Genomic DNA, 27,965 nt, shown 5'->3' with positions numbered 1-27,965 from the left:
TATGGGTATCAGCAATCCTATTTAAAAATCAAAAAAAATTAAAATTAACTATTCTCCTTGGTTGTTAAGCCCGGTCCAATAACCCATGAACCATATTGTTGGTTCAATTCATACCCAATCCCACGAGCTTTCATGCGTGAAGAACATCCAAAGCAAATTAATAATGGAGAAGTGCATAACCCATATTTTATTTATCATGGACATCTTCTACAGCTCATTAAGTGAACACTTCACGTTACGCATTTAATACAAACTCAACAAAATGAAACTCCAATCGCTAAAGAACCACCATTCTTTGACTTTCTTCGATCGTGTGGCTTTTATCTAACAATAATTTCCTCTCCGTTCACAATAAGTTCATATAGAGTGGACAAGGAAAAGGGAGACAAGAGCAGGCTGTTCTTGATTTTTTTTAGTTTCAGGCATCGCTCACACTGGATCCTCATTAGTTTCTTTTTTCTCAGTGTTTGATATGAGAATGGCGGCAAGTGATGTTGCACCGCACGATAAGAAGGCACTTTGTCTTTTTCTTTGTATTTGGACAGTCTATTATTCCAGGTGAATCTTCTTATATATCACTTTTGCATCTTTCCTTTTGAAACGAGAATTCCTATATATGTTCTTCTCCTGGTATTTGCATTTTCTAATGGCATTTTTATTTGAATGACTGAAAACATTGTAACAGGTTTCAAGCAGTGGGTTATTCCTTTGTCCCTTGCGCAAATTTTTCATCGTCAACATTTACATGGACCTCGTGCTGGTCCACTATGGTATGCACACAACAATTTCTGAATTTACATGTTGCACGCAAATAATGTTAATGTAGTATATTGATTTGGTGTATTGCAATGACAATATTAAGGTGGCAATCGTCATGTCAAGCAAAACAATGAAGAGGCTAGTATCGAATATCTCACATTCTTGGTGGTTCGGTAGCCTCGATACCACCGAATACAAGACTAGTCATCTGGTGTTGGAGCTGCAACAACGGATGGTAAGATTGAGGCTTGAACTTGAGAGAAACAAATCTTCTGACGGAGTAACTAATGATGCTTCTTGGTTAGCGAGCACGGGGAAGAAGGGGTTGGAAGCAGAGGCGTGGGTCAGAGACGAAAAGCTTCGTATTTCAGAAGAGGAGGAGGTTGCTTGGCTAAAGCATGAACTGGATAGAACCAAATCTTATTTGAAAGTAATCGAAGCCCAGGCAACTGAGCTGAAAGTTGAGAACCGAATGCTGGAAATGGATGCATGTAAACGTGGTATAGAGATTAGGGACTTGAAATTAGCCATATCTGACGCTAACTTAAGATTTATTAATGAAAATGCTCAGCTACACAAGGTAATATTAGCTTTAGAACAGGGACATGTAGATCTAGAGACGACACTGAAGACTTCAGAGATGAGGGTACATAAATTAGTGGAAGAGTACAAGAAGCTCGAAGGCGAATATATTGAGTTTCGAGTGCTGCAGAGGAACCGTGCAGAAGAGATGGATAAATATCTGATAGCGAAGATTGTAGAGAGAGGGAATTGGGTGGATGAGAATCTCCTTGAAAAGGCAAATTTTGATGCGATGAGAGTGGAGATAAATGAACTGAATGCTAAGGTTAGTTCGTCGGCGACTGATTTGGAGACTAGAGATGAAAAGATATGTCAGATGGAAGAGCATTTGGATAGGTTGCATATGGAACATGTAGAGTTGATATCAAGATGTGAGGCAGCTACAAAATATGCTGCGGAACTAAAGAAGAAACTGAGTCAAATGGAGAGGCAAGTGGAATGGCAGAGAGGGATGATAATTGAAGGTGAGGAAAAGAAGAGAGAGGCAATAAGGCAATTGTCTTTCTCTTTGGAGCATTTCAAGAATCGTTACTACGAATTCAGGGAAGCATTTATTCTTCTTAAGAGGAAGTCACCATTATTAGACATAGCTTACTATTACAGGAAGTAGTAGTAGTAACTAACACACTTTGAGAGAAACCTTAATTAATTAGCTCTCCCTGTCTTTAAATCATGGAATTGAGTACATACCAGAGTTTTTTTATGTTTTATATTTATTGGTAATTGTGCTCCAAAGTAATGCACTTTTTTACATGCCTCCTACATGTGTAAGGTTGTAAGGTTTGCCGTACAAGCATGAGCACAACATATGTTAAAATTTGACCACAAAACGCCACCGAACACAGGATGGGATGCGAGGATAAAATACCCGATCATCACACATAAGCATCACATGATAAAAAAGGTGAGAAAGATACATCAAATAAGAGCCCAAAAAATGATTACATCTGAACCAAGATATCTACCACTTCGCCTCATGAAGGAAGCGTGTAAGGTATAGTCAAATCACACCGACGTTAAGTCTAAACGGAGAACAATGCATTTAATGAGAATCAGAATAGATGCAATACAGCCGTGTATGAAGGTACGTCGTGTCAGGGACTCGGGCGAAGGGTGATCAATAATGTTACCCGAAGAAGGTGCAATGTGATACATCTCGGAGGGGAGTAATAAAGTGCCAGTCCGCGCGATGAAGAGGCACCATATCATCATAATCCCAGAAACACCCTATCATTATCGATTGCTTATAAATACCAATCCATCTAGGGACATGTTTTTTGAGAGATTATTCCAATTGGAGTTAGAATTAGATCTTAGAAGCTTGAGTAAGAGAAATATTTGTAATCTTGAGAAAGGGTAAGACCTTGAGATAATAATAAAGATGATACTTTCCTACAGTGGATGTTGGTCTACATGCCAAACCACGTCACATAGTTGTGTTTTTACTTACTTTTATTTTCATTAAATCATGTATTTTCTTTTAATCTTGAATGTTTATATTTTATTAGTCGTTAGATCTTCATGGTTGCGGTTTGTAAGAATTATGCAACTACATTTTGGCACTAGAAACAAGGAGGTATGAAGATTTTCTCTACCTCCCTTGAATTCTTTTTTTAAACCCTAATTAAAAGTTCTTTACTTTTCGTTGATTTCTATAAACTTAACGATTTGATATCGGACACAACGAGAACTTCGTGATTTCACGGATGCAAAGTCTTGTAGATCCTTCAAAAAGTGGATGACCTAAATCAATATTGCTTGTTCTTTTCTATTAAAGCCTTTTAAACCTTCCTAAAGATGCTCACCAAAGTTGATAGTTAAAACATCATAGATGTCACTGACTTCTTGCAAAGGACACAAAACCTCATTCATGATTGAGTTGGGAAGAGATATGACCAAGTAGACTTCGTAGAAGAAAGACATACTACGAAAGTAATAGATGCTAAGGTTATAAAGGCTTTTTGAGGTTTTTTTTCCTATTAAAACACTTGACAATCCAAAATCCCTTTTAGAAAAACTCAGATCTAAATATGAAGAAAAGTTAAAGAGTATATCATCACTCACCAACAATGTAAATGTTGAAAATCAAAATCTGCGGTCATTGAGAAACATTTTCAAAAATGAAAAATATACTCAACCGTCAAAGATGTTTTTTACCATTAAAGGTATGCCGTGCAGGAGATAATTTACTCGAAAAGAGATAACAAGAAATGCCATTTTCCTGACATCAACACTTTATCTATTTCAAGGTAGCGAAATGTTTGATTTCGCCGCGACGGAATATGGGCGGATTCTTGGTTGACTCGGCTGGAATTGCCCGAAAATTTTCTATGTAATTTTTGGAATTTTTACGGATCTTGGTTTTCTACTATTTTAAACGAAGATTTGTTTCTTTTCGTTAAAAATGATGGTATTTTATTATATATATGTGAGGAAAATGTTTGATATACATATTATACTGTATAACTTCTATAAAATAATAATAGGCTTGGGACCAAAAAAATTTATTATTTTAAAAAAATATTATATTATCGTTAATATATTATAATTAAATAATATATAGCTTGGAGGTTTGTTAATATTTTTTGGTTAAGTAAATTATCTACTAATTTCGTAAAATCATTATATTATTGACTTATTGCAATACAAATACAGACACTCCAAGTATTAATGACACTTCAAAATTACTTCTTGTTGCAGTATAAGTTGTAGCATAACAACGTGGCCCCAGGTACCTTGATTGCATTACAAATTATTGGGGATGAACTTCAACTTGACTTGAGTTCTAAAGAACAATAAACCAATATTAAATCATATTTGGGAAAGTTTAATATGTATGAAATTAATTTTTTATTTTTCTAATAGCATTATTATTTTATATATTATTTGGGAACTCATAATCGGGGAATTTTTAAAATTTATTATTTTATGATTTTATCGAATTTATTATTTTAACACTAAAGGCCTGAATCGGGACCATGAAATTTTATTATTTTAACGAAAATATTACATTATCGAGTATTCTTTTAAACAAGTTATACTATAGATATAAAAGTCGAAAACGAAATTTCGGTAGTAACTCCGAGATTTCAACCGAGAATATCTACGAGATAAAACTGTTCCAGTATCTCAGTTCTGAGACGGACCGAAATCCAGAATTGACTACACTGTTCACGTCAGGGTTAAAAATAGGGAAAATTAGGCGCAGGTCCAAAAAAATAATATTCTTATTGTCAGGCCCACAATTAATTTTAGATATCGCGACACCCAAAATTATCCGAAATTATTAAGAATCAATAAATAACTCGTTATGCATAGTATTTTCCAGGCATAACTCGTTATGCAGCCTAATTTTTCAGGGGTTTAATTGGCAACGCAACTTGGATATAACATATCTAATAAACCGCGCGTTGGAATTTTACAAATTTATACCGTTGGAAATCTTTTTAAGAAAGCTATGCAACGAGTACAAACAACAATATCAAATTTTTGTTTTTCACGAAAATATCGGAGGTGATCATCATTTTAGGCAAAATTTTCGAAAACTGACTACATAACCATTATGCAGTGACCAAAAAAGATGAATAACACATTCTGCAGACGCATAACGAATTATGCAGCCAATTTCTCGACTGCATAACAAATTACGCGTCTGCAACCAAAACAGATGCATAACAAATTATGCGTCCATAACAAGTTATGTAGCCATTGTTTTGGTTGATTTTAGTGCTTACATAAAAAAATTGATGCATGTATGCAGCCGTATTTTGGATGCATATCAGGTTATGCATCCATTTTCTCGACTGCATGATGCATTATGCATCAATTTACAATTTCACACAAAATAACAAAGATGCCGGATAATGTGTTATGCACCCATAACAGCATCATCTTCTTATTCTTTGTTGTTCATCATCCCAACTCAAATAAGCTTTATTATTATTCCCTGTATTTTCTAAATCTCAAATCAACTTTTCTTTCCGTTCTACTTGATTGAAACAATTATAAACCGTATCTCCATCTCAGAACACATCTCAGATCCATCTTTTCAATCATAATACCTAATTAAAAAAAACATTCATACATATTTCAGAAATAACAAATATCAAGATCTCGATTCATCTCAGAACATCACCTCAAACCCTAACTTTCGATTCCATTCATATATTGTTTCCAATCTTCATTGTGATCATACTTTCTATCAATATTATTGATCGTAAGTCACAGTTGGGAGGAAGAAAAGAAAAATAATTGAAGAAGAAATTCCCGTGAAGAAGAATAAGAAGAAAAGATGCAAAGAAATCAAATTTTATAAATTGTGGGTTTGGGAGAAATTTTCTCACGAAATTGAATGCGCGCGTGAATTTTTCCACCCGCGGGTTTCACAGTTTAGAAAATCTGTAGAGTGGGTTTCCCTGTAGTTTTCACTTAAAAATAAAATAAAAAAGAATTTTACCACATGTTCGAACCATAATATTAGGAATACCAAAAACTTTCAAGGCATACAAAATAATTTTCCCATCCTAGGTGACCATATAAGGGGTGTCTATTGGGTAGTTCAATTACCTATATACCCTTGAACTTAAAATCAAAAAATAAACTATCCTAAACATCTCTTCTTCTTTCTCTAGCTAAACCTCCTTCCTTTTCTCTCAGATTTTTTTCATCACTGTAATTAATTATCGATTCGTGAAAATTCGATCATCGGTTAAATTGAACTATATAATGGATCGACAAAGAAAAAAAAGCAAACGTCAGGTGCTCTAAATCCTCTTCCAATCCATGAATTAAAGAAGAAGAACCAATTGAAGATGAAGGTGTAAAAACTATAATTGAACCGGAAATTCAACCATTTGAAGCTCCAAATACTAAAATGAGGATAATAAGGTATTCCCTACAAACCCAGTCTTTTCTTTGTTGTTTTTCATGGATTGAATGGGTTAAATTGCTAAAAACTTAGGGTTTTTGACGGTTACATTAGCGGGTTCGGCTGATAATTGAGTTGAGTTTTGAGCCGAACTGTTCTTGAAATTTCTCCCTGAAAGTGTCTATGAACAGTTCGGCTAAACCGTAAATGTCAATTTCTAGCCGAACCCCAAAATGTGTATTGAGTACGTCCCAGAACAATGTCAGGTTCGTCTAATACCTTGCAAACCTTCCCGGCCGAACCTGAGAAGTGAAATTTACCCCAGGTGGTTGTCAGGTTCGGCTGAATCGATTAGATCACTTTCAAGCCGAACCTCTCTATGTAAACACTTCGAAAATATTGATTTGCAGGCTCTAGGTTCGGCTATCTCGTGTTATTGAGTTATCAGCCGAACCTTCTCTTTGCACACTCAAGTTTTTCGATCTTGTTTTGTCCATAACTTTTTTGTCCGATGTCGGAATGACCTCATTCTTTTTGCGTTGTGTTTGTCTTTTCATTCTCTTGAAGTTGAAGATAAGATCTAATTGATTTTAATGAGTTTAATATGGACCTTGGTATTCTCCATATTTATTAGTCTTGTACGTGCAATTCAATATAATAACTTGTGGGAAGCATAGAGCCAATTGGGCGCATTCCGGGTGGGCAAGGAAAAGGTGTGACTACGTTCACAAATCATTTCAAACCGATCCCATCGGCTTTGTTTTCCTTTAACTAGTACACAATTTATCTTCATCACGTGTTCCTCAAGCCAATCCAGAACTTCTGGTTTAGTTTTCCATATCTACGTTCATTCCAAAACAAGTAATTTGTAAGAAAAATTTTGGAATATTCCGACAACATTAAGGTAAACAAAAGGTTCTTACATACCAAATCATTTTGGAAATGATCCTTGGTATCCTCGTGAATTATGTCTACTGGATCAGGTTGATTTTCCATGGGTCCAAGCACGATCTACAAAGAATATCACAAGGCACATTCGATAATCACATTATGTGCCGAACTATAAACATTTACAGGTTTCGGCTTATACGATATCCTCAATATGTGCCGAACCACGAACAATATTTTAACCCAAAAATCAACAAATTCATGTTCGGCTCAGACGATAATCATATTATGTGCCGAACCTTGAACATAAGAGGTTTCGGCTTATACGATATCCTCAATATGTGCCGAACCACGAACAATATTTTAACCTAAAAATTAACAAATTCATGTTCGGCTCAGACAATAATCATATTATGTGCCGAACCTTGAACATAAGAGGTTTCGGCTTATACGATAATCCTCAATATGTGCCGAACCACGAACATTATTTTAACCCAAAAATTTTCAAATTCATGTTCGGCTCAGACTATAATCATATTATGTGTCGAACCTTAAACATAAGAGGTTTCGGCTGATACGATATTCTCCATATGTGCCGAACTAGTAACAATATTTCAACCCAGAAATTAAAAAATTATGTTCGGCACATACGATTTTGGATATGTAAGCCGAATTAGTAATGATTCTATTCCGGGCTATTCAGGATGTTGTTCGGCTTACTATGAAACTTTCATAAGGGTTGGAATTGGAAATTATAGGTTCGGCGCATGCAGTAAACAGATTCAGTAAGCCGAACTGTTCATCAATTGGTAGATTCGGCTCATAGATGTGAGCCGAACCTCAACCTGTTTCGCCGAACCTTGATTCGAAAAACCTAACTTTTGATAATTGAGAGCTATAAAAGTGAGATTAAGTATATGATATAAGTGTAACCGTGTAATAGAAGCATTGGGTTCCTCATCAATGTCTTCATCATCAGGATTTGGCTCATAAAAATCATGATCTTGAGTTTGTGTTTGAGTTTGAGCTTGAGTTTGAGTGGGTGTAAAATCATTCTCATAATCTAAGAAATCAGCCATTTGGGAATTATTGGTGTAGTTGATGTGCATTTTCCTAGGTTTTTTAGATGATATATGACCCTCCTCATCCTCCATTGAATCAAGAATTAGAATTTTCTCACTTTCTCCTTCTCTTACTCTCCTTCTTAATCCTCAAATTTTTCATCTAAACAACTCTTATAATTCTGAAAATTATTTTAATCACTAAACAAAATATTTAATCACTAATCAAGATTATTAACACTAATACGTAAAGGGCAGATTTGCCATTAAAATTTTTTTGGGTTAAGGGGTTATCTGATTTTGCTATTTCACAACCTTTTTTTGTCTTCATTCAGTATGCCTTGGAAGATTTTGGTATGCCCAATATTATGGTTCACATGTTCACCTTGTTGTTGCCCAGAGCCCATAAGGTCTTTTATCTCTGCGTGGGTGTTAGCACCAACCGCGTGTTGTTCTATCCAGGCCCAACAGCGAGCATCAGTTTCTCCAGCTCTTCTTCTTCACATTGGATGTTCCAGACCCTCTCCCTCTCTCTCCCTGGTTCTAATTCAATACAGAAAAAAATCAAAGATGGCATCGCCATTATTGAGAACATCATCATCAACATCATCACTACCTTCAGCTACTTCGAGTAGAATCAGGGTTTCATCTTCAACAACCAGAGAAGGTACAGCTAAAGCAACAGTAAACGAACATTTATCTCAAGCTATTCAATCTACTTCTAATCTCTTACAACTCATGCAACAATCTTCTCCTTCCCAGGTATCATCACCCCCTCTCTCTCAGATTCATTCATGGGTTTTTTCTTTTAATTTGAAGATTTCCAATCTAGGGTTTCATTCTTCTATAACACAATTGGTTTCTATTGCTTTAAAATTGGATGAAAGAAATTGATAAAGTTTCAATTTTTCTGATCAAGATAGGGTCTTTTACAGAACCCATCTGCAAATTACCAGTTCTCAGAGTTTTGTATTGTTGAGTAATTTGGTGTACAACCAGTCCCATTTGGTGATTTTGGGTGGTGGTGGCGGTGGCGGTGGTGGGTGGCGGTGGTGGGTGATAATTGGTCCTGCAATATAGCACAATTTTTCCTAGTTCCGTTTGTGGATCTCTTTTGATTGCTTAATTTTGTAATGTTTCATTTGCAGGCTCATTTGTTAAAGCTTCCGAAAAATTTATTGGCGAAAACAGCTACAATCAAGAACACAGCACAAGTATGTTGTTCCTGGTACTCAATTTTCTTTGTGGAGCGAATGAATCTGCATTGTGGATAGCGAATCCTGATCACTCTTTTGTTTCCTTTTGTTGTGGGTGTATACGCAGGTATTAGAACAGATGCCTCGGGTCATTTCAGCGCTGGATGCCCATATGGAAAGTGGACTACAGAGGTCAGTGTTTTCTCTTCTCTGTGTCAAGGACTCGAGTTGAGAGGATTACAATACTAGTCCTTGTTGATTGAATTAAAATAGGATTAGAAACGTGTTAATGTAATCCTAAGCTAGTTGTTAGCTTCCTGTGATGTCTGCATTACATGTGAGTTCAGTTCAAGTATCTTTGTGTTGGCTAGTGTCACGCTCTTGTAGATGTGTATTTATTGGAGGTTTGGTTGCCGCCTGCTGTTCACTGCCAGACTACTTCATAAGCTTCACAGAAATTTGTGTTAAAGGTATAGGTGAAAGCCCATAAAAAGGCAGTTACTACAACCCCCGTCCCAGGAAATGTGTTACTTTCACCTTTTCAATCTGGCCTATTTTTTTAGGCAGAAATGAAAGAGTGAAAATATCACTTTTTCTGCGACGGAGGTAATACTATTTCGCATCTGTCCTATGTTCCAGATGTACTAGTTGTAAGATAGTAACTGTCTGTTGCCTTCTAACTATAAAGGGTTCAAATTAGTTTACGAATGAGTGCCCAAGGCCAAGGACCATGACTGACTTAACATTTAGGTGGAAGCTAATCAGTATTATTCAATTAATTGTAGTTGATCCTTTGTGAACAGCCTAGAAACGAGCAAGAAAGTCTATGGGACGTCTAATTTGCTTTAGAAATGGTTAGTGACTTCTCAAGAGAGTCTCCTGCAATTGAATTTTTTTTTGTTATATGTCAGCAGTCATTCTGAAGAACTTGTCAGACACAACTATGCCAATTTGCTCTTGTTTAATATTTTAATCATCTATATCACGAACTTTTCCCAATTTTAGTTTTTGCTGTATTTTTTTTTTTTTTTTTTTTTTTTTTATGTATTTTTTTTTTAAGTTAATCTCAGTGTTCCACATTTGAAGACTGTGACACAGTTACTATCAACGATGGAAAGCACCCAGCTTCAGCATTCCCTACGTGTTCGTCAGCCTCAAGAGGTATCGTCCATCCCTTAGAATTCATCAGCAAGTCCCATCCTTCTTCTACTAGACATTTCTTTCCCCTGTAGACGTGAAAGTTCTCAGCGTTCTCCTCAATTTGCTCCTGAAACTTGCACTGTCTTTTCAGATATTAAAAACTCCAAAAACTTCTAATTGCATCCTTACAAACCTTTGCAGGTAGCTGGGGAAGCCGATAAACTTACAGAACCACATAGCTGAGTATTGAGTAGGGTTTGGGAAAAGTAGTCCTCTAATTCCCTCGACTCTTATACGTGATCAACTTGCTCAAAAGAAAATTATACAAGGTGTGTTATTGTTGAAAAAGTTATCTGAAGATTGGCCTTTTATGTCAAATTGTCTTACTCCTCCAGAATTGGCTGGTTTGCTCCCTCTCATGTGAATCATGTAGGATAGAAATAGAAACCATGTTATTTTTGAAAAAGCTATCTGAACTGGTTTCTTGGTCTTTGCTAAGTCAAATGATTAACACATCTGAATGAACAATGAAAAGAGAATTCAAGCAGTGAGTGTTACTTTGGGTGTACCATTGTCAGAAATCATACAGAATGTGTTCAAACATAGAATTAGGCGATCCTTTGTAACCTTTTGCTGTAGTCTTGTTGGGCGTTGGAAGGAATACAATATGACATGATGTTATGGTCAATGTTGTGAAATTAGTTCCGACTGGTTATGCCGAAGTTTGTTCTAGTATATGCTTGATTGTAATCTTCTTATGTTAGTTTTCAAATTGCAGTCTCTTTTCAATTATCTGCAGATCGAAAGGTATCATATTTGTTCAGTCACTTTTATGCAGACAGTTAACAATTTCATGTTGGAATTCTTTTTTTTGAAAGGTTGGTTGGTGGTGCATTCCATCATACAGGTTGTCAGGTTTGGCATGTTGTTGTCAAATTATGGCGTGGGGTTGAGTGTGTTTAGGATAATGGAATTCGATTTCTGATACCCACCACTATCCACTACCTAACCCAGACATGGCCCCATTTGACCCGTCCATCAGCCTTGAACCCTGATAATATCAACCCAAAATGTTATAAAAACATAGCGAGTCGGAAATGTTACCGGTTTTCCACCGGTCCTTTTTCTTTTCTTGTTTTGTTTTGAAAGGTGAAGGAATCGAACTCTGGACCTCTACCATTACCTAATGGTCATGCAGTGGTACCACTTGGTTAGTTGTTGGGATCAGAATTTGTTGTTGTTGTTGGGATTAGTTGTGCATGTACTTTTGAATTTTCTCCTTGTAATCCAAATCATGTCTTGTCGACATACCAAACAAACAATAAAACAAAAATATGCACCTCCACTTTTCCCACAACAACAAATCTTTCCCCTAATTCCCATTACATTACAAACAACTAAAAATGGAGTTAAGAAAATCACAGCTTAACACCCTTTCACAAAGAGATATGCCAGTGGCAGTTGTCCCACCGGAGATCGGATCGGAAGTTAGACAAATTAATGGATCGGAAGTTAGACAAATTAATTTATGATATTTTTTGCTTCCAAAATTCAAAAAGTAACTTCTGAATGTATATCCAAACGCGCTATTGATGTTCATGCACATCTAACTTTAACAAATGAGAACCAATCTTTTTGAAAAGTCAATAGTTTTGATTTCTAAAAGCTAAAAAGTCAGAATTGAAGTCAACTTCAAAAAGACAAACAAAATTAACTTTTTTGTGAAGTAGAATTATTTTTGCATTCCATTTATGGGATTGACTTCTCTTCTACTAACCAGACACCCTAACTTTCCATAAATCTGATTATTACTTCTGGTATCCGAACGCCTGTTACATAACCTAACATCACGTTTATTTTTTCCTCTATATAGGTAGAGGGTTCTACGTAGACGTTTACCTCTATATCTATATAAATATCACTATATAATTCTCTTAAAATCATGTTTGTTTGACCACTATCTAACAACTCTATATTGTGTAGCCAATTTTATATATTTCTCATTTTATCCTTATAAAATTCAAAAAATCCATGAATTCCCATTACAACCAAAGATGTCCAAAATTCCAAAACGAAAAAAAATGTATTAGAAAATACAACCAAAGATGTTCACTTTTTCTGAAACGGAGGGACTTTTTCTGAAACGGGGTAAAAATATCACTTTTTCTGAAACGGATCAAAAATATCACTTTATCTGAAACGGGCGAAGGTATCACTTTTTCTAAAACGGGCGAAAGTATTACTTTTTCTGAAACGATGCGAAAGTATCACTTTTCCGAAACATGCGAAAGTATCACTTTCTCTGAAACGGGGGGAAAGTATCACCTTTTCTGAAACGGGACTAAAGTGTCATTTTTTCTGAAACGGAGCAAAATATCACTTTTTTTCTGAAACAACACGAAAATATTCCTTTTCCTGAAACGGGCGAAAGTATCACTTTTTTTGAAACAGGGGAAATTTTAGATTTTAAATTAAAGAATTATTTTTGGACATTATAAATTTATTCAAGGGTATATTAATCATTTGAAGGTTTAATAGAGGTATAGGCTCAAAAATAGCATCTCACTGGTGTTATTTGATTTATAAAGAGGGATACCAGTTTTACTAAGTGCTGATACCGTTTCATATAGGACAAAAAAATCCCAACGATCCTGACCGTTGGATCGATGAAATGATATCAGCAGTTAGTAGGACTGTTATCCCTTTATAAATCGTGTCTACATAGAGGAAAAAACAAACATGCTGTTGGTCGGATTGTTTTACAAAAAGAAAAAAAAAAAAGTTGGCCGATTTCGTTTTGCGTGAACAAAACAAAACAAAATCCACTAAATGCTGATACCATTTTCCTTTGTAACAGGACGACGATGATGATGAAAAATTCAAGATGAATTGGAAAAGAGCAGCTATGACTAGCGGGTTTGGCTTCGGATTTGTTGGTCCAATTGGCCATTTCTGGTATGAAGGTCTAGATAGACTGATGAGATGACGACTAAAATACCAACCAACATCGTTACGATTTGTTGCCGGGAAACTGGCACTTGATGGTTTGATTTTCGGACCACTATATGGGATCACATTCTTCACTTACATAGGATTTTCTACTGGCAAGAGTGTAGATGTTAAGAGGGATCTTATCTTATACCCGCATTGGCTGTAGGAGTTGCATTTGGACCAATGGAAAGCGGAGCTGAGCTGCAATTTTCACTTCATTTACTGCTTCAGTTTCCTCGTGTTTTTTTTCAAGTCTCTCCAAACTCTAACCGACATCATCTAATCTCATCCGAACCCTCTTTTTCTTGTTTGTCTTGTTTCTTAGACAAAAGAAATAAAACAAGAAACCTTTCTTCATCATCAGATTCATCTCAGTTGACTCTCCCTAGTCCTTCCCCGTTTTCTACTCTTTTCTTTTCCTTTCCTTTCATTTCACTCACAGAATAGATCTCTATCTCTTTCTCTCAATCGGAGCTCAGTCAGTCATGGAAACCCTGATTTCATCTTCAATTGTAGTTCAGGATAATAACAATAGCAGTAACAGTAACTCTAATTCAGTTACTTCTACACCTTCTTCATCACCACTGATTACTAAATCTGCTAGTGCTCATGCTGCTGGTGCCGGTAATCGTTCTGAAGCTGAAGCTTCTTCTGATGATGTTGATATTCTGGTAAGTTTTTTGAGTTCAATTTCGTGGGGTTTTGTAATTTTGTTTGATTTTTGTGAGTTTTTTTTTTTTTGGTGCAGTTTTCACCTTCTTCTCCTGGGTATTTGAAGAGTGAAGAATATAGGCTTTTGTTTCGATTACCTTCTGATGAAGTAAGTCAATTGGATTTGAATGGATTATTAATTGTAGTTTCTGGAATTTAGGGATTTTGTTTTCATTATTGGATTTTGAATTGCATGTCTAGTAATTAGGGAAATTTTGTGTATAAGATTAACAACCCCAATTTACCCACAAGTTTGGTGGTGAATGGTGGGAGTGGTGATTATCACCCATCACCACCACCATGTCCAATTTATTCACAAATTTGATGTGGTGAGTGTTTCATGGATGTTGGTGGTGAGTGGTGTGGTGGTCATGCCGGAAATTACAACTACCCATCACCAAGTGCCACCACCATCAACATTGAAAATTTGAAATTCAGGGCTAGTGGGTGTAAAGAAAGAAAAATGCCCCCACCCATTGCCTCTCCAATACAACTACCTAGTACCTAGTGGTCGACAAACTCAATTGCTGTATACTTGCTGATGCAGAGCAAAGAGCTAGTTTTGTTTTTTAATTAAACTACTGTTTTGATTATTGTGTAGGTTCTTGTACAAGATTTCAACTGTGCATTCCAAGAGAATATTCTTCTTCAGGTATTTAATCTATGAGCTGTTTGATGCTGTATCCCGAACTAACAACTGTGGGTGCTGTTATTTGACAGTTTCCAGTTGCTATTTGCATATTTTGTAACTACTACATTTTGGATTTCAGGGTCATATGTATCTGTTTGTTCGCCATATTTGCTTTTACTCAAACATATTTGGATACGAGACTAAGGTAAGTGCTGAACCTACTCAGTGACATTATCTCATATTAAGATTTTTTTTGCGGGAAATTTGTAACATGTATTCATTATGCAGAAAGCAATCCCCTTCAATGAAGTAACATGTATTCGGAAAGCAAAGACAGCAGGGATATTTCCTAATGCCATTGATATAATTGCTGGGGGAAAAAGGGTATGTTATTTGTTTGTCATTTTATTTGCATGCAGTAATAGCATTTTGTTATTTGATGACTAAATACCGTAATTGCAGATTCTGGGTTCACAACATGTTATTGTAGGATCTATGTCTACTGGGTTAATGTTTTTGCAACCATCCATACAAATAAGTTAGGAATTGGTCCTAATAAACCAATGTCTTACTCCTATTTTTGGCAGTATTTTTTTGCATCGTTCCTGTCGCGCGATGAAGCTTACCGGGCCATTGTTGATGGATGGGCACAACATTCTGATGGTATTGAGGACCGCATAGATCGACAGGTATGAGATTTGCTGATGAAAAGTATGTACTAGGTTTTCCTAATTCACCTGATCAAATCTTTTTGGAAATAGACGAGTTTCTGGGTGTAGATGGCTAGATGCACTTCTCTTCTTTTTTCACTTTATCTCTATGTGACAACTGTACCGTGGATGCTATTTCCATGATATGTTTAGTTGTCGTTGTAACATTCCGTATGCTAACAGTATTCATATAGAGTTATAACCTATTGATCTTCGTTCTAGTGATGTCAACCATCCAATTATCCGAAGTCTGTAATCTTGAATAGATAAACTCGATAGTCAATAGTTGAAATGAAGCTGAGTCGATGTTTTTTGGCTGTTAAGTGTTTTTAATGTGTTGTTTGTATATTAGGATTCAAAGTGTGAGATCAAACTCCTCCTGGACAGTCTTCCTGCTACTCCGGACCGAACCCCAGACAACGGACTTTCTACACCAGACAGGTATCGTGGGGGGAAATTTTGTTTATCAAGCATGATTCTCATAGCTTCTAATAAGAGAGGGATTAAATATTTGCAACTCTATTGTGCATCAGGAACACTGATGTTCTTCTTCAAGGAGGACATGAACTCTCGTTTGGTGGTAGTAACGGAATAGTTGACGTGAATGTAGCAGCAGGAAGACCTTCAGAAGTTGAAGAAAATGTTGAACATATAGAACCAGTTGTAGTTGCTGAGCCTTCATCTTCATTACCGTCTTTGAGGTGGACGCCTGAGGATGCGGATGCTCCTCAAGGTTGGTTGACTCTTTTATTTCCAAATTAAAGACAGGTTTTAATAAATTCTTTGCGTTCTGCTTCAAACTAATTGCAATTATTACAGTTGAAATGAATGCAAATAGAGTATTATTCCCCAGAAACATGCACAAAGAGTTTCATTTTGAAATCTGCACTATGATTGTAGGCATGCAGCATACCATCACATGAGCCAATTGTTACTGTTGCTAAAGTTATGGATACCTGTCTCCTTAGTATGTTGCTTATTTCGACTTTGTATATTTTGGTCAAAGTTTGTACTCTTAAATCTATGAATATTCTTTCCCTTTACAGTACCGGAATTCTTTACTAAGGTTGCCGAGTCAAAGTTTGAGGTAATGTTGTGTTATTTGCTACTGGTATATCAAAAGATGCACTTTCTCCTTGTTCAGAGTATGATTTGATTTTTAAAAATTTCTGCAACGTGAAAAGTTACATCTGAAGTAAAAGTTCATGTTATTCCCCCAGATTCAAGTAGAAGAGTTTTTTAATCACTTCTTCTCGGACGCCGCTGTTGGTTTTGTTGAATCCTTCCATAAAAAATGCGGCGACAAAGGTAGAATGACTTAAACTGCTATTAAACTTGTTGTAAGCTAGTTATTTATTTTGTTAGTTAGTTTACATTGAAGATAAGCTTCCATTGATGTGATGAAAAGCTCCACATGGCATTGGGCCAGTTAACAGTTTAATTGATCTTCTGGGTCACCCGGTATGATGGAGGATATAGTAGGGCTAAAAGCCTAAAACCATTTTTCGGTGTTAATTGATATTTACCTAATCGTCTCTCTATTTCTGGACTAAACTAGTAGGGAGATAGGGAAAAAAGTAGATTTAACTTGACATAGTGTCTAAATAATTAAAAAAAAAGAAGTAAAAGGTTGACATGGGAGTATATAGAGAAGAAACGAATTTACATGGTAATCAGAACGACATGTGTATCATGTATGCTATGGGGTCCGGGATTGTGGATGGTGAACTTGTACAACCAGATGGTAGCAGCTGATTTTGAGTTTAGCTGCATAGTGTCCAGATTTATATGGAACTCCCTGTACATTCGTTTTCCTGTATATGTGATTCTTATATTTTTCAGATTTTAGGTGCTCTTCTTGGTATGAGCATGAAACAATTGGGCATGCACGTGATGTATCATTTTTGCATCCAATCAAGTTATATTTAGGTAAGCCAATTTTCAAGGAGGTCAAATTTAAATCTATATGCCTGTACAGTTTGAGTTGCAAATTTAGTTTAATTGATGATTTATTGGATTCAAGGTGCAAAATTTGGGCAGTGTCAAGAAGTCCAGAAGTTTCGAGTTTACCGAAACAGGTAAATTCTCTTAACTTAGTTTTGAATTTCATGATGTTGGTCTTTATCGAAAATTTATTTTCTGTGCTCCTACCTAGAGTTATATTGGAGAACAACCAACACAGCCTTTTTATTGTTGGTGATGATACTATATGAAAATGGTACTATTATACTTGCAAAATCATGGGTCATTGTTCGAATTTTCATATTATATCTGTCAACTCTGGGTCAGATGATTCTGGGTTTAATTTGTTTTTACTAATGACAGTTAATCAGAAACAGAGTTATATTAACTGCAGGATATCTTTGTGGCTTGCTTAATTTTGTGATTATTTTTTTGTGCTTCAGTCTTTATCAATCATGTATCGAGCATTGTTGAATGTTTGCTTTTTAGCTCGCTGACCGTTTTATCCCTCTACCAGCCATTTGGTGATAGAGACATCACAAGAAGTTGGTGATGTTCCATACGCAGATTATTTCCGTGTTCAGGTATTATATTATCTGTATCTGATTATTATAATTTGGTTGCGTGGAAATAAGGTGTCTTTGTTTTCATATTTGATTTACAATTACTCTGTTCTGCTGTCAAAAACATCAGGGCCTTTGGGATGTGAAAAGAGTTGGCAATGAGACAAATTTGTGCCTTGTGCGAGTTTATGTTAATGTGGCATTTTCTAAGAAAACTATGTGGAAAGGTATTTTTAAGCTCTCCCTAGTCAACAAAAATATCTTCTTGTGCTTTGCATAAACAGTGGTGGATTACCTCTCTGGAACTATTCTCTAAAGATGTTGGAACTTTTAGATTTACATTGTTAAGTTTCACCTTCGTTAGATATGCTACACTAGCAGCTTTGCCATCTTTCAAAGTTCTTCCTGGTTCTTTTATTCGTATGTTGAAAGTCATTTGTTCTTCTTGGTGTTACAGGGAAAATTGAGTCTAACACCATTGATGAGTGCCGAGATGCCTATGCTATATGGATGGAAAATGTATTATTTTCTCCTTCTATCTAATGTTTTCTGGTTTATTTGTGTTTATTCTGTTTAGACCCTACCTAATATGCTGAACTTACTTCAGGCACTTGAATTAGTGAAGCAAAAGGCACTTTCTAAACTAGAAAGTGGCGTTTCCAGTGCAAGTGTTAATCCTACTTTGAACGCAATTCCAAATGATGAGGTTCAGTTAGAAACTGTGGGACCTTCAGAGTTAAATGACAACAGTCTTGAAATTACCACACATGCGGCAACTAACACCAAGCACTCAAGGAATCGCAGTCGTAGACGAGAGAGTCCTGTGCGCAGAGATGCAAGTGATGCGTCATCAACCACATCTTTACTTGGAGAGATACTGGAGAGGTTTTTTGTGTATATGAAAAATCAAAACCGCCTTCCACTGATTTTGGTTATAGCTTCTATTTCGATCCTCATTCTGATGCAGGTACTAACTTATGATATATTCGTAATCCTGGAACGTTTTCTTTGTGCAATCACTTGATTTAGGAAAAGTGCTAGTTTTATCAGTTATTTATTTTCCTTTCTCATTGTCTGATGCTTTTAGTTGCTTCTCTTTTGGTTGTCCAGCTGAGCATAATCGTTCTTTTAGCAAGGCCTCCCCAAGTCCATGTGATATCTCAAGTGGATTACATGAACAGTTTTGGAAACAATGGTGGAGACAAAGCAGAAGCTGTAGCTTGGTTAGAGAAGCGAATTCACCACCTCAAAGATGAAATGCTTATGGTCGAGACTCGTCTGGAGAAGATGCGGCACGAACATTTACTCTTGAAAACTTATCTAACAGGCCTTGAAAAATTTAAAAGTCAGAAAACAGAATAACCTGTAGACAGACTTCTTTCTTACTGGTGACCTATAACTGTATATATTCACGAGTGTCTATTTATTGTATAACAAAAAGTAATGACCTGAGCATATCATCCATGCCATTTTCTGTAATATGAACAGTTTTTCTTCACGAGCAATTGGATGGTTCATTGTGATGTTTTAACTGAAGTAAAAGCGCTAAATACTTTCCTGTTGAACTTGAAAAACTGGATTCATTTGGAGGAGATATTACATGCTGGGATATGACTGTACAGAAAGGAGGAAGTAAGATGAGATTTTTAAGTACTAATGCGATCTTCCTCTCGCTTCAAGGATTCGACCTCGAGTCTCTGTTCGACTGCAATCATGGTTTTTATTACAGAAAGACAAAGAAACCTGAAAAAGCCTGCGTATCATCACGTATTTGGGGACGGAATTTACCATCCGGTCAATTCTGTTCCACTTAATCCCACTTTATGGCATTCCCCTACTTCCTAAAGAAGGTGAAATGGGAGTTATCTCAATTCCTGTCCGGTGAGTCTTCAAAACCCTTTAAAATTTTCCGTATTTTTCTTTTCTGGTAGCTTTTTTATTTTGAATGATGATTTGTGTTCGATTCTTATGAAATCATTTCATACAGTCGCAACACGGTGGGTCTTGCTATATTCAGGTGGTGGTGCTTGTGTAAGTTTATTAGCAAAATAAAATAAAATGTATATATATTCTTTTGTTAAAGGGAGTTGTACTTGTACCTCATCACCTGAAACTTAAAACGTTCAAACCAGACCTTAGCTAATCCTCTGAGGGCGTTATGGTGATGATGGCAAGTATGATCGTCCATTTTCCAATGTCATCATACGGATAAAACCAAGCAAGGGGCACTCTTATTTGCTGAATTTTAACAATTAGCTAGTTTATCGTTTTAACAATCTTGAAACTTGCAACTACCTACCTCTCGCTATCTTATTAGCTTGTGGACTTCTGATTAATTTACTGTTTTTCAAAATATTTTCATAGGTGACAGGTTCACGCGCATTATGATTGTTCGGACAGGGTCGCAGGCTGTGAAACGGTCTTTGGAGAAGATCAGGTAACATGCCCCTTCACTTATAATTTAGCTTATGCATTTTGTAAGTATTCAACCGAGAAATGGCATTTTAAACAATCGGCAGATAGTGACTGCTAAAACTAATGAATTAATCTTTCACAGATGAACATGGCTGACACAACTAATAAGTTTATGAAGTAATCATGTCGAGACAACAAGATTGTTGATTAAGTAATATACAACAACTTGGATTATTCAAATTATACATTTATGTAAGATCCGAATCTGAGATTTATGCCTTGGGCTAGTTTACTTAATCACTAATTAGACATTTTCAACTATTTCTTATATTATATTAATTAGTAAGTTTCTTATCAAACCTTCCATATATACATAAATTAATGTCAAAATGCTAACCTCTACCTTACACATAAACACCTATCGTATCCAATAAAGTTGTTTTAGTCTTCTGCAAATTTTTATTTCCAAATCATTCAAATTTCCTTCAATTGTTTCTTCTTTCATATACACCTTATAACTATGGAAGATATTCTTATGAGTGGTGCAACAGGAATTCTTAAAAAGCTGGTGGGTGCTGTTTCCAAAGACATTGCTTTGGCTTGGGATGTCAAAGATGACTTGAAGAAGCTTCAAAGTACCTCGGAAACGATTCTCGCTGTGATTGCTGACGCAGAGAAAAGGCAAGAGAAGGAAGAACTTGTAAAACTCTGGTTGAGAAGGCTCAAGGATATTGCTTACGATGCTGATGACGTGATTGATGAGTTCTCCTATGAGGATATGCTTCGCCGTGATAGAGTGGATAGCTCGAAGCATAAGGTAATCAATTTCCCTTCATCTTCTTCAAAACCTTCACTTGCTTTTCGCATAAAAATGGGTAAAAAAATCAAAGATATTAATAAGAGATTAGAAGAAATTACCCAAGATATGGATAGGTTTCAGTTGGAAAGTACTACACCTACTCCTGATGGTGAGATTACTGAACAACTGGACCGGCAAGACACATCCCAATACCACATCATCATCATCATCTTTTGCCAATCCTAATGAGTTTCCTGAAAATATTTCTGTAATATCCATAGTAGGTATGGGGGGCTGGGGAAGACAACACTTGCACAACTCGTTTACAAAGACTGTTTCAGCCAAAAATATGGGTTCATGTCTCGGAAAATTTTGATATTGAAGTCATCTTAGTAAATATTATGGAGTCCATTACTGAAGCTAAGTTCCATAAGCCTTCAAGTATTCATGTACTAGTAGATATGTAAAAGAAAAATTAGATGGAAAGAAATATCTTCTAGTACTTGATGATTTATGGAATGAGGATTCAGAGCAATGGGGGAGTCTCATGTGTGTGCTGCTCTCTTGTGCTCCAGGGAGTAAAATATTAATCACTACACGCAATGACCAAGTTGCGTCTGTTGTTTGGGGGAGTATTCGTCCTTACAATTTGAACCAATTAGAAGATGATGCATGTTGGTCTATTATTAAGCACAAAGCCTTTTCTCCCGGTGGAGCATTAAATGCTCCAAAAATGTCAGAAATAGGAAATGAAATAGCAAAAAAAATGTTGTGGTTTACCACTTGCAGCTAAATTTGTTGGCAGTCTAATGCGCTCAAAAAATAAAGAAAGCGATTGGATAAAAATTAGAGATGATGATATCTGGAATACTCCAGAAAGCAAAAGAAAAATCTTACCAGTATTAAGATTGAGTTATAATTACTTGCCATCTCATTTGAAACAATGTTTCTCTTATTGCTCAATCTTTCCCAGGAATTGGGAGATTAGCAAAGAAACTTCGGTTCATCTTTGGATGGCAGAAGGATTTCTCAAACGATCTGATTTTAGGCACAAAAGATCAGTTGAAGACTTTGGACGTGATTAATTCGAAATTCTGGCACGGGCCTCCTTTTTCCAGGATTTCAAAAGGAACGACTTGGGCGATATTCAGATGTGCAAGATTCATGATCTCGCAGAAGATGTTCTTGGGGAAAATGAATTGGTATCTCTTAAGGTAAGTGAGCTCAAAGATGTTTCTGAAGATCGTCGATTAAAGTTAGATCTTGATGAAGACATATCACCAACATTTTGGAAAAGCTTAAGTGATGCAAGGAAGTTGCGGGCTTGTTTTATACCCGAAGGTTCTAATTCGAGTCCTCTCTTGTCTGAAAATAATCATCTGCGTATCTTACATGTGGGTCGTGCACCAAATCTTGCTTTTCCAAAGTTGTTTTCTTTGAATTTCAAGCTGAGTACCTTTTCCTTACCTCTGTTGATCTTCGGGAATAAGTGGATGAGCAGTCCATTAATAAACTTTATAATCTGGAGACATTGGTATTGAATAACATAGCCGGTGCTGAAAATCTTCTTACAAACATTCAGTGTTCACAAAAATTAAGATATCTTGAACTCTCATTTACCGATATGGTAGAACTTCCTGACCCTGTCACAAATCTTTGTAATCTGCAGACATTAGATCTCAATAACTGCGAAATAAAAGTTATTCCTGATTCTATTTCTGGTCTGAAATCTCTTAGATTTCTTTATTAGTCATTTAACCCAATCCAAGAATTACCTGTTTCTGTCGCCACCCTCTCCAATTTGGAAACATTAGACGTCAATACCTGCAAAAACTTAAAATCCTTACCAGAATATGTGGCAGGTCTTGCTAATTTAAGGATTTTTGATTTCAAAAACTGTCCATTACTTGAAGCATTACCAGAAGATATTGGAGCATTAACTCAATTAAGATACCTCAATTTAATTGGTACTCGGATCAAAGTGTTACCCGAGTCTTTTGCTAACCTCAGCAATCTTGAGGTTTTGGAACTTTTCAAGTGCAGGTTTCCCAAAGATGTCACAAGTTGGACAAAACTTAGACATTTTGTTTACAAACGGCAGAAAAACCAAACAATATTAGGCGTAGGAAAACTAGTTTGCCTTCAGATGTTGACTTACATGGTGCCAAAAAATGAACCTGAATGTATTGATGGTATTGAAGAGTTAGGAAACCTAAAGTGTCTTGAGGTGCTAGCTATTGGGTGTCTTGAGAACGTGAACGACCCAAGAGATGCTGAGAGAGAAAATTTGATAGGAAAACAGAATCTAAGTCAATTGCTACTACGTTGGAGTGAGAAAAAAGAAGAGACGGGCATGAGTTGGGACCAGTTCGTGTAATTTTCAAGTATTTGAAGCTCTACAACCTCCGGCCACTGGTTTGACAGATTTAAGTATTTATAACTTCATGGGGCGGGACTTTCCCACGTGGATGTGTGTTCCTTGTAGTTTCCCAAAATTGGAATATTTGGAATTTAGGAACTGCAGAGGAATGAAATAACTACCAGCTTCTGTTGGGCAGCTCCCGCGTCTCTACCGTCTTTATCTTACAGGAGTGTCTTTGAAGAGTTTAGATATTGGCCGATTTCCTTCCTTACTTCTCGTCAAACTTACAGATATGTTCCTCCTAGAAGAATTGTGTTATTCATATGTTCCTCCTTGTCTTTGGGATCTGACGATTAGTGGCTGCAAAAGTTTAACAGAAATCCCTTCGTTTCCTTCCTTGGTTAATCTTGAACTTAATGATATCTTCCTTCTAGAAGAATTGGGTGGTTCATATCCTTGTCTTAAGGATCTGAGGATTAGTGGCTGCAAAAGTTTAACAGAGATCCCTTCGTTTCCTTCTCTGACGAAATTAGTTTTACAGAAGGTCGACTACAAGTTAGTATGCTCAGTTGGGAGATCTTGCCAGACATCTCTAACAACCCTAGTTTTGAAGAACACTGAGGAGCTTGTATACTTCGCAATAACCATACTTCAAAAAAATTGTAGTCTTCAAATTTTGACGATTACAAACTGCAATCAGTTTGAGGGATTTGGTGTAAATGATGATGACGATGAGGTGGTTGCTCTAGATGGACCTGAACTCTACAGTGGTTCTCTTCGAAATTTTTGTTTCATTGACTGCCCAGTTCGTAAGTTTCTTCCAGATTTATGAGGATGGACTTCTCTTGAGGCATTAGTAATGTGGAACTGCCCACAAGTGAAGGAGTATTTAACCTATGATCTAAACTCCCTCTCATTTCTTAAAGCATTGTATTTGATTTTATTCAAAGAGACGACCACGACCTAGGAGATCCATCTGATGTGGAGGACTTGATTAATTTAATGAAGAAGTAGCATGACTTGCATGAGGTACTCTATCTCTCTCTCCTTATATATAATTTCCTGTTTGGTCTATGGAATTGTATTGTATATACTATTGTTATTGTTATAAACTGAATTCTGGAGTGTAAATTAGTCCATCTCAGGCGTGCGAGTTGATTTTTGGTTCTCTACTTCTCGGTTGGGTATATTCTTGCATTGAACGAGATTAAATTGTGTGATATACAAAGATTTTTGGCAGCGTAGGTATTAAAACTGAGATGATGGTTTGGGTTGAGATGCAAGTTCAGCAATACCACCACCACCACCACCACTTTAAGAGTGATTGATCAAGCTTTGGAAATCAGAGGGTAATATTTACCTAATAACTACTCACTTATCATACTTAATAATGGTATCTATTGCTAGTAAGACGTAAGACACATGATTCTGCTTCAATGTTTTGTCTATTACACATACATATGAAATCTTATGGCAGATTCTGCTTTTGTTTTCAGTGTTACTACTTGGATTCTGCAAATGAATGTTATGCCCGCATGTTAAGATTATTAGTCCCATAGTGTATGGGAAGTTTAAGATCCTGCAATTACTAGGAATTTGTGTCCTTTGATAAAAGACTATTTGGTTTATGAAATTATATTTATACGTATTGGTCTCAACTGAGTCCAAGAGTGTGAATTTAGTGATTATCAGTACTGTCTCAGGGATGCTGAGTTGATTCTCTACTAGTTGGTTGGTTGGCCTTTGGGTTTTTCTTTTTTCTTTTATATGAATCCTCATGAGTAGAGGATGAATGCCTGCATTGAATACTTTTGATTTAATTTGTCTTTCGTTGTACAGCTGCATACAACTGCATTGCATGAATATTACATGGGCAGTGGAGATATTAAGCTGAGACCAGGATTTGGTTGATTTAATGTTGAAACCACTTAGTTCCTCTGTTGTTTCCGAACACCTTGGATGGTTTTGTTCTTCCAAGAACATCTGGATCTAACTCTTCTATTTGTTGGTACGTCTCGGTTTTCAGATATCCATTGGATGTAACATTTTCATTGTTATTAGCTGCTTTATAGCCCGAATAAAAGAATGCTTGATTTGATGTCGTGCCTGAAAACATTAATCCTATGTTTCCTAGACTGTTTTGATGTTTTTTTTATGAACACTTGGAGAGATGGTCGGTTAAATGAAATGCTATTTGTTTCCTTCCTTGTAATCGACTTGATAATAATCGTTGCTAATTCTAAGTCGAGTTAGTTGCCTTGTATTATTACTAGTCTCATGCATGCGTTGATAAATGAACTTTGTAAATATTATTAACCTTGATGTATGAAATTTTTAAAACAAATAAAATGAAAGAGAGACATTTTAAATCTTACTCAGCGTATTCAACCACTGTTAGAAAATTAAATAGAATTTTCATATGAAAGGAAATCTCTTTTCTAATACCTTATGGAGTTGGGATTTGGAGTTACTTGGATTTATCATGATCAAACTTCTGGTCCGTTTGGTCAAGGTAGTTTCAGTTTTTGGTTAAGGTAGTTTCAGTTTGGAAACCAAACGAAATCCTTCCGGAAACGTGAAAGGAAACAACCTTTCAGGGAAGACCCTTGATGGAAACTCAATGAAGAACCGTGATGGATTAGCGAAAAGGGATGTTGGGGAGTAACAATTAAAAAAATAACATATCAAAAAACTAATTAATATAAGAGACACTTATCTGATTTTTGTGTCGTCTCCGATTCAATTGTTGATATCTTGAACATCACTGTTAAACACCATAGAAAGATAAAGCTTGTAATGGTAGATTGAGGCACATGTTCAACATGTTGTCCTTAAGTCAAGAATGTCCGGCTACACTCTGAAAAAGATGATGTTATAGCTCTACTTGACATATGCCTCCAGGATTCAACAATCTCAATAAAGCTTGAATAGCACATCCAGACCTTATTCTACTAGAGCTTGTCAGCCGAAAGCTCATCGATCCAAAACATAGATGGTGAAACTAAAATCTACATTTATTTTTTGTGATGCAAAGATTTTAAAACCGATATATGTAAGTCATGAGCGTCAACCGAGATGGTGAAGAAGTTAAATCAGGAAAATTCTTAAATGCTAATTAAGTTTGTAATTCAATGAAAATTTATATCTCATAAAGATTGGGAGATAAATTAGGAAGGTATTTTATTCTTCAGAAAAACGTTTTATTATTAATTTTCATTCACTAGAAATTCTATTTTTCCAACAATCCCTCACATGAATGAAAATCCAATAAAACACGAAACACATAGTAGATCTTGGTAAACTCATTTCCCGACACCACAACCTGACATGACCGAATGGATTGACGGGCCGTGTGTGTGTCAAGCTCATACTAGCCATTCCAAGGTTCTCTCCTACACACAAAGGTGTGTCGACCCCAGGGTCATACTATCGTTCAAAAATCATAGTAGTATCGAGAGATTTCATCTTTAATTCCCTTAAGGAAAACTAAAGGATTCATCCACCAAAGTGAAAATGGGCCAGTGAACCCTTAGTGACCTTTCGGTCCTAATAACCAGTAATACCAAGACCATAAAACTCATTCTATTCAAATTAGTTAAGCATTGATAAAAACAAAATCACATTGAAAAACATCAAATACCATTATACACAGAGGTGTCCATGAGGTCTTGAACCTTCGCTTATTGAGAGATTACCGGAAATGCTTGCTAGAGACAGTGAACGCGATGTCTTGAACTGCTAGCGTTTGGTGTAATTCGCGATAATAACCACACATGATATCTCTAATATTGCTGCCAAGCTCACGCCGTTGTGTCCTTTTTGGCCCTGGACGTATCCCGTTTCTCAGAATGCTCTAGAGAATCATCTCATATTCTCATAGGAAGCGACCCACTTCCTCATTCAGATAGGTGAGTTCCATCAAGAGTGTTTACTGCTACACCCCATTCAATCTTAAATGGAAACTATAGAACTCATTAAGACAAATTAAAAGTCATCATTCACATGCAGTCACACTATCACGTCTACACCATAGGGAAGGGACATAGAATATAATTCTCTGATAGTATTTACTTTTACCCACCACAAATTAGTTGTTTCATTCAAAACCTTGATCTTGGGATCTCCAATCATCAAGGTTGAGTATCCTTCATGGAAAGTTTATTTTATGAGATTAAGTCCCATCCTCCTCAATGTATAATTACAAACTATCTCTCTAGATAATTCTTTCGTCAAAGGATCACTATTTTTTCCATTGACTTCATTAATTCTATAAAAATTACTTCATTAAAGAGTATAGTTGTCTAGACTTTGTAATTTCTCATTTACTT

At 36.1% G+C, this 27,965-nt stretch overlaps 4 protein-coding genes across 6 annotated transcripts; all 4 read left to right on the top strand.

The window, feature by feature from the left end:
- The first annotated feature begins 478 nt into the window (after positions 1–478).
- Positions 479–1,951, top strand: LOC113329623 (protein NETWORKED 4A-like). Its single transcript, XM_026576479.1, has 3 exons — positions 479–558; positions 686–770; positions 827–1,951. Exons 1-3 carry the CDS (start codon positions 479–481, stop codon positions 1,949–1,951), a joined length of 1,290 nt encoding a protein of 429 aa, XP_026432264.1.
- A 6,680-nt stretch (positions 1,952–8,631) lies between these two features.
- On the top strand, positions 8,632–11,320 carry LOC113329531 (tobamovirus multiplication protein 2B-like). 2 transcript variants are annotated; one of them, XM_026576389.1, is made up of 5 exons: positions 8,632–8,919; positions 9,306–9,371; positions 9,481–9,545; positions 10,452–10,514; positions 10,695–11,320. In XM_026576389.1, exons 1-5 carry the CDS (start codon positions 8,728–8,730, stop codon positions 10,696–10,698), a joined length of 390 nt encoding a protein of 129 aa, XP_026432174.1. In that variant the 5' UTR covers positions 8,632–8,727; the 3' UTR covers positions 10,699–11,320. The 2 variants fall into 2 exon arrangements, with proteins under 2 accessions (XP_026432174.1, XP_026432173.1); XM_026576388.1 differs by having other exon boundaries at positions 10,424–10,514.
- Positions 11,321–13,652: 2,332 nt separating this feature from the next.
- LOC113329530 (protein VASCULAR ASSOCIATED DEATH 1, chloroplastic-like) lies at positions 13,653–19,626 on the top strand. The gene is made up of 17 exons (XM_026576387.1): positions 13,653–14,155; positions 14,233–14,304; positions 14,797–14,847; positions 14,966–15,031; positions 15,115–15,210; positions 15,414–15,515; positions 15,889–15,977; positions 16,070–16,269; positions 16,583–16,623; positions 16,757–16,844; positions 17,379–17,465; positions 17,560–17,614; positions 18,016–18,082; positions 18,192–18,288; positions 18,519–18,580; positions 18,669–19,028; positions 19,172–19,626. The coding sequence occupies exons 1-17, from the start codon at positions 13,970–13,972 to the stop codon at positions 19,421–19,423; spliced, it is 1,971 nt and encodes a 656-aa protein (XP_026432172.1). The 5' UTR covers positions 13,653–13,969; the 3' UTR covers positions 19,424–19,626.
- Positions 19,627–20,907: 1,281 nt separating this feature from the next.
- Positions 20,908–25,848, top strand: LOC113329532 (putative disease resistance protein RGA4). Of its 2 annotated transcripts, XR_003349929.1 has the most exons (3): positions 20,908–21,293; positions 24,444–24,666; positions 24,773–25,848. XR_003349929.1 is itself a non-coding variant. In XM_026576390.1 (2 exons), exons 1-2 carry the CDS (start codon positions 20,997–20,999, stop codon positions 25,546–25,548), a joined length of 369 nt encoding a protein of 122 aa, XP_026432175.1. In that variant the 5' UTR covers positions 20,908–20,996; the 3' UTR covers positions 25,549–25,846. The 2 variants fall into 2 exon arrangements, 1 of the variants encoding a protein (XP_026432175.1); XM_026576390.1 differs by lacking the exon at positions 24,444–24,666 and having other exon boundaries at positions 25,477–25,846.
- Positions 25,849–27,965: the final 2,117 nt, after the last annotated feature.

Source organism: Papaver somniferum, unplaced genomic scaffold, assembly GCF_003573695.1.
Source record: "Papaver somniferum cultivar HN1 unplaced genomic scaffold, ASM357369v1 unplaced-scaffold_117, whole genome shotgun sequence".
Classification (NCBI taxonomy): Eukaryota; Viridiplantae; Streptophyta; class Magnoliopsida; order Ranunculales; family Papaveraceae; genus Papaver; species Papaver somniferum.
The sequence above is the reverse complement of the archived record's forward strand: the minus strand, read 5'-3'. Positions and strand labels throughout refer to the sequence as shown.

What these genes read in the sequence shown, in the direction of transcription:
- LOC113329623 (XM_026576479.1), top strand. Translation starts at nt 479, where the DNA reads ATGGCGGCAAGTGATGTTGCACCGCACGATAAGAAGGCACTTTGTCTT. An exon ending in TGGACAGTCTATTATTCCAG is followed by an intron (nt 559 to 685) that starts GTGAATCTTCTT and finishes ACATTGTAACAG; the next exon opens with GTTTCAAGCAGTGGGTTATT. An exon ending in CCTCGTGCTGGTCCACTATG is followed by an intron (nt 771 to 826) that starts GTATGCACACAA and finishes ATGTTAATGTAG; the next exon opens with TATATTGATTTGGTGTATTG.
- LOC113329531 (XM_026576388.1), top strand. Translation starts at nt 8,728, where the DNA reads ATGGCATCGCCATTATTGAGAACATCATCATCAACATCATCACTACCT. An exon ending in CAATCAAGAACACAGCACAA is followed by an intron (nt 9,372 to 9,480) that starts GTATGTTGTTCC and finishes GTGTATACGCAG; the next exon opens with GTATTAGAACAGATGCCTCG. An exon ending in GTGTTCGTCAGCCTCAAGAG is followed by an intron (nt 10,515 to 10,694) that starts GTATCGTCCATC and finishes AAACCTTTGCAG; the next exon opens with GTAGCTGGGGAAGCCGATAA.
- LOC113329530 (XM_026576387.1), top strand. Translation starts at nt 13,970, where the DNA reads ATGGAAACCCTGATTTCATCTTCAATTGTAGTTCAGGATAATAACAAT. An exon ending in TAATTGCTGGGGGAAAAAGG is followed by an intron (nt 15,211 to 15,413) that starts GTATGTTATTTG and finishes TATTTTTGGCAG; the next exon opens with TATTTTTTTGCATCGTTCCT. An exon ending in TAAGAAAACTATGTGGAAAG is followed by an intron (nt 18,289 to 18,518) that starts GTATTTTTAAGC and finishes TTGGTGTTACAG; the next exon opens with GGAAAATTGAGTCTAACACC.
- LOC113329532 (XM_026576390.1), top strand. Translation starts at nt 20,997, where the DNA reads ATGGAAGATATTCTTATGAGTGGTGCAACAGGAATTCTTAAAAAGCTG. An exon ending in TGGATAGCTCGAAGCATAAG is followed by an intron (nt 21,294 to 25,476) that starts GTAATCAATTTC and finishes TTCGTTGTACAG; the next exon opens with CTGCATACAACTGCATTGCA.